This window comes from Vigna unguiculata, chromosome 2 (assembly GCF_037176805.1).
Source record: "Vigna unguiculata cultivar grain cowpea cultivar isolate G323 ecotype 2 chromosome 2, ASM3717680v1, whole genome shotgun sequence".
NCBI classification, from domain to species: Eukaryota; Viridiplantae; Streptophyta; class Magnoliopsida; order Fabales; family Fabaceae; genus Vigna; species Vigna unguiculata.
This window is the reverse complement of record NC_140793.1, coordinates 32,243,069-32,251,876: the sequence shown is the minus strand read 5'-3', so window position 1 is coordinate 32,251,876 and position 8,808 is coordinate 32,243,069. Positions and strand designations below refer to the sequence as shown.

The 8,808-nt window shown below is 37.2% G+C and overlaps 2 protein-coding genes across 4 annotated transcripts; one reads left to right on the top strand and one right to left on the bottom strand.

Annotated features, from left to right (window-relative positions):
* The first annotated feature begins 339 nt into the window (after positions 1-339).
* LOC114174659 (STS14 protein) lies at positions 340-1,287 on the top strand. Its single transcript, XM_028059486.2, has one exon. It carries the CDS (start codon positions 490-492, stop codon positions 1,021-1,023), a length of 534 nt encoding a protein of 177 aa, XP_027915287.1. The 5' UTR covers positions 340-489; the 3' UTR covers positions 1,024-1,287.
* A 672-nt stretch (positions 1,288-1,959) lies between these two features.
* Positions 1,960-6,929, bottom strand: LOC114168805 (uncharacterized). 3 transcript variants are annotated; one of them, XM_028053765.2, is made up of 12 exons: positions 6,415-6,927; positions 6,216-6,291; positions 5,957-6,029; positions 5,480-5,563; positions 5,123-5,239; positions 4,493-4,960; positions 3,908-4,311; positions 3,718-3,817; positions 3,572-3,631; positions 3,405-3,491; positions 3,138-3,266; positions 1,960-2,506 (listed from the first exon to the last, which is right to left on the bottom strand). In XM_028053765.2, the coding sequence occupies exons 2-12, from the start codon at positions 6,287-6,289 to the stop codon at positions 2,204-2,206; spliced, it is 1,899 nt and encodes a 632-aa protein (XP_027909566.1). In that variant the 5' UTR covers positions 6,290-6,291; positions 6,415-6,927; the 3' UTR covers positions 1,960-2,203. The 3 variants fall into 3 exon arrangements, with proteins under 3 accessions (XP_027909566.1, XP_085526319.1, XP_085526317.1); XM_085670193.1 differs by lacking the exon at positions 3,572-3,631 and having other exon boundaries at positions 3,405-3,530; positions 3,670-3,817; positions 6,404-6,929; XM_085670191.1 differs by lacking the exon at positions 3,572-3,631 and having other exon boundaries at positions 3,405-3,530; positions 3,670-3,817; positions 6,415-6,929.
* Between the last annotated feature and the right edge of the window lie 1,879 nt (positions 6,930-8,808).

The window sequence follows — 8,808 nt, the reverse complement described above, 5'->3', positions numbered from 1 at the left end:
GGTTCATCCGGCCCAATTTCACTCATGTTACATTGAAGGGCTTTGCTATCGCCACACTTTTTTTCTAGTGACACTCCCTTGCTTTTGGTATTTTATTTTGACAAAAACAAAAATGAACTTTTTATAGAACTGCATTAATATTTGAGTATTATATAAATTAAGGTGTCCATTACTAACATAAAAGGGATGTTTTATACAAATGAGTTCTAAAACTAATCAAACCAATGGTAATATAAATGATTGCCTAATTAAAATAAAATTAATTGTGATGTAATTTATTTTTTACGTGCTAATATGATATTGCAATCTGCAATACACATGCAGTAGCAGTAACAGCAATGAACATGAAGATATAGAAAGGAGAAGATGGTAAATTCAAAGATTGGTCATCTTAGGTTGTAGTTGCTCATAAGGAATTTCTAAGTCCGTGACTCCAACTCTGTCATACATAGCATAATCCAACCATTGAAGTACAACACGTAAGCTCAAATGGATATCTTCCATCATCTTTCATTTTCCCTCGCTTCTCTACTCACCTTCGTTATCCTCGCCCACGCCGCCACCGCTCCGCCCAATCCACCGCCGCCGCCTCTCACAGCCGCGGCGAGTGGGTACTTGGAGGCGCACAACGAGGCTCGAGCCGCGGTGGGCGTGGAGCCTCTCAGGTGGAGCGAGAAGCTGGGGAACGCGTCCAGTCTGATGGTCCGGTACCAGCGGAACAAAATGGGGTGCGAATTCGCCAACCTGACCACCAGCAAGTACGGCGGAAACCAGCTGTGGGCGGGCGTGACGGCGGTGGCGCCACGCGTGGCGGTGGAGGAGTGGGTGAAGGAGAAAGAGTTCTACGTTCGCGCTAACAACTCGTGCGTGGGGAAGCACGAGTGCGGGGTTTACACGCAGGTGGTGTGGAGGAATTCGACGGAGGTGGGTTGCGCTGAAGCTGCGTGTGTGAAGGAGCAGTCAAGCTTGACCATTTGTTTCTATGACCCACCGGGTAACGTCATTGGAGAGAGCCCATACTGATTCATCCATCATCATCCATTTCCATTCCCATTCCCATGCATCAAATCAAATCAATTATGAAGTAAAGACATTTTCTGTTTATGACGTAGTTTTCCTAAGTTTTTCTCACTTTTTTTTCTTCTTCTTGTGCTGTAATGGTTTTCAAGTTTGTGTTTGTTATTTTTCTGCTACTGTTGATGATTTTAAGTAGAAACTATCAGATGATGTTGGACCACCGTTTATGTGATTTGCATCAATCTTTATGTGATCTACATGATACTCAAATCCCCATGCCACGTGACATCCTTCTTTTCAATGCAAATATGACTTTTGGCTAGCATTAATTGTTGGGTTGAAAAGTCAATAATAATATAAAAGGTCATTCGCCAACCACGAAAATATATAAAAGGGTATGAGTTAATTATAAAATGGAATTAAACAGTGGTGGTAATTGCCAAATAACTTTGTAAAGCTTTGATTATGAAGCAATAATATATGGACATTTTTATTTTTTATCTATTGTTTATATCATCTCACACAGACTCTGAAGAGAAAATTGAATACTTTCAAGATCATTCGGACATTACATTAATTACTCTCTGTTTCAGTTGGGTTTTTGATCAAAATTTGGGCATTGCTATTCAACCTTTATGGATGACTGAAATTTGGTTTTTGTATCTAAAATATACTTTTTCTGTTTTTGATGCTTCGTTGAGCATGTTAGTCATTTAGTTATTCTGTTCAGAGTTCGGATTTCCACGTTCAATTCCATTTGTTTTCCAAGCTGAGCTTAGACTTTTGTGATGAACACTAACCTCGTCGACAAAAGAAGCCACTCATCATTTAGATTTACGCCTGATACGTGATTTGATTAAATTTCTAATTGTGATGGGCTAAGAGCACCCACTTTCATTTTCATGCGTTCTACCATTTGTTTTGTCTTTAAGCTCAAATCAATTGTTTATAATAAGCAACATGTTAGACAATCACCAAACATATACATGTGCTGTGGGATTAGCGAGTGCATGCACAGTAGCAACACACATTATTTACACCGCCTCACTTGTAGTAGGTACTACTGTGCTTTCACATTGTAGTATTATATTTCGCTGTACCCTTTCTACTTTGTACAAAAGAATTACACAGATCAAACAAAGCACACCACTTGCCGCACTAAGAAGCAAAGCTGCCAAGTAATCATTCATTTTACCATATCCTTGGATATAAGGTATCGAAAAGTGAAGTTGTGTGGATTCCATTCTATGCACTTCCGAGATTTTGCAAGCTGACATTTCTTAACACTCTTTCTGAGGGATTCGGGTAGAGATTCTAGGACCATATCCATCACACCATTGGGGCACAAACCCGAGTCCTTGCTGAATGATTCAAGAAGCTTTGGTAACAGTATTTTTTGGTCCTTGCGTACTCCTAAGTTGGCTCGAATGTACTCGCTCTTTGCAACTTCTAGCTCTTGAAACACACTCTTTGGTGTGTATATACGTACCTGTCAAACATCATCAGAGTTAGGCCAATGGAAATTAAAAAATGTCTGCTCTACTCCTAATCTATTTGTCCATATATTTATTTCTTAATCCCCTGCCTCCAATTTGTTTGGTTAGCATAATAACTTGGTGTCGTAGTTTTACAGCTAACATGGAATGGTCCACTTTATCTTCTTATTGAGAGCAAAGCATGATTGAAATAGAATCTTCTGTCCTTTTTTCGTTCTTCGATTCAGACCCCTCAATGCAGAACAAAAAAAGTCAACTAAAGAGGGAAGTTGTTGCCAATTAAGAAAACGAGTTTGGTTGACAGATTTCAATGGGTGGATAGCAAGAGGTCGAATAAGGTGTGAATCCTCTGAGAATAGTCCACTTGTATCACCACATTCCATGTTAATTGTTAAACACAGTTAGAAGTAATTTTCTTCCTGACGTAGTAACACTTCCAAGTTCTAACCATTGCATATGGCATTGTTAAAGCATGTAAACAACTTTTACAACTGATTTAATTTCTATGTTATCCAGCTGATTTAGCTTGAATACTAGCTAATGTATAAGGAATTTCCCAAATAAATGTCAAGAAAGCAAAAAATGAGTAACGAAATTGCATAAAAATGAGAATTGAGGGAATACCGCAGGATCAGAATGGTTTCCTGAACAGAGTGCAAAGTGTGAAAGAGGATCAGGATGCTCCAATGCATATGCCTGTCGTCTATCTCCAATTTTGAATTTTGTCTTCGGAGAAAATAACAAGCGCAGCCACTACAAGAGGAATCAAGTTTGAAGAAGCAACCATGTAAATCACCAGTGTCTAGAATATCTGAGTTTCACTTCAGTTGTATTTTTCTCTCATTTGTTATTTGTTTTCTACATGGAAGTAACTGGGAACATAGGATTCACCTGGCCTGGACGAGACATCCGGCACTTAAGTATGGTACTCTGTATTGTGTCAGCACTAATCGTATGACCCCCAACATTATATGCAGCCTGCAAACCAAACAAGCATATAGCCTTAAGAGTTCCATCCTGTAATAAATAACTTTGAAGTTACTACTCTCAATGTTTACCTTCAAAAGAAGAAAGGCTCTTTTCACATTGTTTTGTGGAATCCCATAAGCCAAAAATGCCTATTAGAAACGAAATAACAAATTATAACACCACTAACCAAATGGGAAAACATCACGCAAAACCATATTGTTGACAGTATAATTACATGCATCACTAAAGCATTGTGTATGTTGATCCAAAAAGCTAGCTTCTCCTCGTGTTTCAGCCTACCAGCGTCTACTTGTTCTAGTCGAGAAATAAGTGATCTAAAACAACATAAAAAGGACAAGCTCATTAAAAACTTCTACTATATAACGTGAGATATTCATTATCTCAATGAAATATAACAGCCTCACCTGAAATTCTGAAGCAGTTTCTCAGTATCACCAGACTTCTGATTCTCTCTATAAAGCCATGACACTTCAACCATGGTGCTGTACGGACCGCTAAACTCCTTGAGTCCTTCTACGTGGAAAGGATTATCCAACCGTACATCAAAGGAAGAGTTATTCTTGAACCTTGGACTCCACATGTCATCTTGATCTCCAATGGAAAAGACACTTGTCGAGGACAAGGATGAACTTGGAGACGAGAGGCCTGGATGAGTCATAGGAGGGTCTGCAAGCTTGCAGTATATAGCGGATATACATTTTACCATATCCTCAGAAAGTTTATTAGGTGTCACTGTAACATGATCAGATATTCGGGTGCCAAGATGTTCTGCAAGACTTAATATGTTTGTTGAAGAGCTTTGAGCATACTGCATATAATCATGCACTCAAAGTTAAAATCCAATGACAGTCAGTGATTTCATGACTACAACTCAATACATAAACTAATTTTAACTTAACAGATGCGTTTATTTTATTTTATCTTCCTATGTTTTTCATCTTGTAAATGTTCATTGAGAACTTTATTCAAACAAGACTTATTAGACTTACCTCCAACATGGACAATGGCTGGGAATGACAGGCACGCAGAGATCTAGCTAAAGAATCTGCTGGAGGAGATTCTCTCGTAAACGCTGGACAATGGGATAACGAGGAATGGCAACGATAAACACCAGAATCTAAATGGTTTTCTTCTATCAGATTTTCATTGTATTCTTTCCCTAAAGTCTCAGGCTCTGGCTCATGTCTGTTTTGCTCTTTTCTCTGAGTCTCAGGCTCACGGTCTTTAGATGGTGTTGTAGAACATTCTCTATTGGCTAAGATCTCTGGCACAGAAACATTGATGAATCGTGCACTAAGTGTTGTCAGAGGGAATTTTACACTTTCATCTTTTGAAGTCGGAGATACCGAAGATAATTGTTGATCAAAAGCTTTACGGTACAAGGACAGAAGATGTTGCTCCAAATACACAACTTCCAACTCCAACACTGCAATTTCCCTAATTAATTCTGTGGCTGGCTGGAATACAAAGAAAAAAAAAATTAAGACTAGAGAAATGCATAACAATGTGTATAATCATGTATACGCTGCACTATAATCTCATGATACAGGACACACATACGATAATGTGTTTGTATATGCATAATTTATAGACCCGAATTTAATTGAACTTGGTGCTACCTTGGGTATCATCATCTCATTTGAATTAACCAGAGATGAAGATCTGTATCCAAGTGCCTTTTCTAACGTGCCTCTGACCTGAAATTGGTCTTGTAGTCTTCTCTCCAGTTGAAGAATCTGTCACAGGGTAATTTAACAATAAATAAATATGAACGAAATAGACATGATTAAAAGAATATGGTCCAAGTCCCTCACGCGGGATGCACAAACTCAATAATGGATGTAATGTACCAAAAAGGGAAGAAAAAAAAAACAAAACAAAAAAGAAATGGACAAAGGGGCCACGGTGCAATAAATATGATTGCATCAAAATCTGCATCAAAAGAATTATGAGGAGCAACATTTCTGATACTGTACCTCTTGCTTCAGAGTACCGTGAACTTCATTTGTAGGGGTTCGGTTTTTTCCAGCTTTATCACATTCCGTGAGATAATCCATGTCCTGGAATCAAATCAAACCCATACTTATGCTTGAAAGATTATAAATAATGTCGCCCATGGGGACTATAAAGAATGAAATCAGAATAGACCATCAATGTCGCAACAGTATGGATGTAATTAATGAGATTGAAATAAAAATGATAATGTTTGCCAAAACCAATCCTCTGTTCGCTCATCTTAGATTAGACTTTTGGAAAGACGGTTAGTTATTATTAAATTTTGGGCCACCATTGACATCATTCATGATTAAAGATTTGTCCTAAAAGTCAAAGGAAGAATGATGAAATTTCTTTTCAGCATCATACACGCCTGTTGTGAATGTATCTATCTACGTGTTGTGCCCTCAATTTCTGAGAGTATTGAAAGAAAATAGAAAGAAGAGATTTCAATATACCAGCTTCTTGCGATCTGAGACCTGAATGCGATTATCTGGATTATCCTCCTCCATTTTCTTCTTGTCAGGAAGACTGCCATGTAAAACACAGCAAATATTAGTGCTTGGTTCCATATCCAGGTTCATGTTTAAAGCAAAATCACGTTAAAGACAATGTAAAAGCAACTATAAGCCGTTCAACAGTACATAACGTGTTCTTAAGCACATTACAAAGGAACAAGAAAAGCTAAAGGCTAAAGCATAAGAAACAGATATGAACCTCTTTGAACGTTTGTGCCTTGGAGTAAATCTCAATCCCAGCATTTTATTTTCTCCACCCCCTTCGTGCCCCATACCTGAAAGCCACCGAAAACAGAGTTCTTCACACAGTAAAGCAGAAACAACTGACAATTGACACAAGCAACAACTTCAACTGTGTTAAAACAAAGCCACAAAGATGTCACAAACCATCCTACAACCTTGGAACTTCACAAGTCAGAACTCAGATGAAGCACACTTGAGAAATGAGCCAAAAGCACCAGTCAAAACTGAAGAGTCCAAATTCAGTTCCCAGAGAATACTAAATAGATTCCTATATTTCACATTTCCATTTGCATTTAAGCTCAGTGGAGCTTCCTTCATGAAAGTTCCCCCAGAGTGGTCACTGGCTGTTATAACCAAACACGTCTTTTCTATTAAGACTCTCCTGAGTTCTCAGTGCTAGTGCTAAGCCACTACTGGTCTTTGAAAAGGATGTCCTTTTTCATTTGCATGAAAAGGAGTTATTGGAGTAGGCTTTACCTCAAGAACAAAGTCTTTATGGAATAACTTTGAGGAATGGTGAACGAGGGGGAAATGTCAAAGCCTCAGAAAGTGAACAAATCTCACTCTAAAGTCTCACTAAAGATCCAAGGTGTGACCAACGAGGAGAAGAAAATAAGTAGTGGCTGCACTGACAACAAGCAAGGTCGTAAGTGGAAAGTATATGTATGAATGAATAACAGCGTATTTATTTTCAACATTCTCTTCTCTTGTTGGGAAAACAAGTGGGAGTTGGTGACCGTCCGTCCACCCTTTGTCTCATTTTGCACCTCTCAATTAATTATACCTTAGACATTAAGCCACTTGATTTGATAGAATACAATGAAGACAAAAAAAAATTGGGACTACTGTTAGATATTGGTATAATTTTGGTTGAAAACATAAATTGCGATCTAAGTAAATGGGTATTGTTTATTTATTAGGTGTATTGGAGCAATCTGTGTACAGTATTATAAACCCTTAGCTAAAGCTTTCATACTTAGAGTGGTATTATTATACTATAACATTTAAGTTCCATGTGTATCACGAATCAAACACTTTGTTTAGTAAGTGTTTCTCCTGCTTAAATGCTTAATCATTGTAATTTTATCAACGTACTTTTCTAGTTTAGACTACTCAAGTTTTACCAATTATAAACAATGATGAGAAAATAGGTGAGCGTAGCAAAATAGATACTGGATTTGCAAGAAAGAAAAAGCATGGATTTACCTCAAAAGGGATGAAAGGTAAGGGATAAAGAACATTGGATGCTTGAAAGGAATAGAGGGTGTGTTGTGGGGTTTCCCTTTGTCTTATGACTTTTTGAAGGGTAACCAGGGAGATACCCATATTGTCCTTCAGCATCAAAGAGACTAACGTTTGTCAAAGAATCTACAAATATAATATTATATGCACTAATATACTAATGGGGCTTGACCTTTTTGGTTCCAAAACCAATACAAAAAAGAAAAGGATTGGGGTGTGGTTCTTGCTTATTGTAATCATACACACCTATTGCCAGAAAAGTTTCTTTTTTTTTTGTTGCACACTTCTTTAGACATATGGAAGAAAGAAAAGAAAGGAAAAAAGGAGGTTAGGAGACTCAAAAGAAACTGAAAGCTGAGAAAAGATAGAAAAACAAAGGAACGTTGTTCACACGCTATTATATTATTTTCAAAATGAAAATATATTTTATAGGTTGAAAATTGCGCTATGCAGAGGGATTCACCGAGGGATATTCAGTGCACAGAATTATATCTTAACCCAACTGTGTGTAGGTGAAAAGCAGAGCCGAGAAAAGCTACAGAAAAAGACCAGTAAACTTCTTTGATAGGCAAGTGAACAAAAGTTTTGCTTAAACAAAGTTATATATTTTCCTGATAAAGGAGATTATGTATCAACATAAGCATTACTCATTGAGAAAATGAATATTATCATTTGAGCTTTAATCTAACATTTTATATAGAAAGAAAAAAGTGACAAATTTGACAAAAGTCTTGTGGAGTTATTCTCCTTATAGACCGATGAACAACACAAAGTGCGGGGGTTCTTCTTTGGACGCATCATATATTTTAAGTTTCACTGCAGAGTGGAAATTTCACTTCATATGTCCCAACAAATAAACAAATGAAACTTCTATTTTATCTTATTATCGATTTTGCTTATGTCAGAGGGACGATTTTCAATGGCAGGAAACACCGATATTACAAGAGAAATGTGCAGGGTAGTATATGGTTTTACATCAAATGATGATGGGTAAATTTTCAAATTAATCTGACAGACATGCTTCCTTGATCCATGTAATCATCGAAAACCATATACAACAGCCTCTTTAAATGAGGAATAGGATTACAAAAGTACAAACTACATGGCCTCCCTGTAGCATGGATATATATATATATATATATATATATATATATATATAAGTTCACGTAGTTCTATAGAACTGAGATTCTCCTTGCAAAACCATTTATAAACACAAGATAAGGTTAGGTGAACATGCTGAAATGGTAAAACTGTTGTTTTACGGAAACATTTTCTAATGATTTAGCTGTGTTTTATGTGTAGACAGT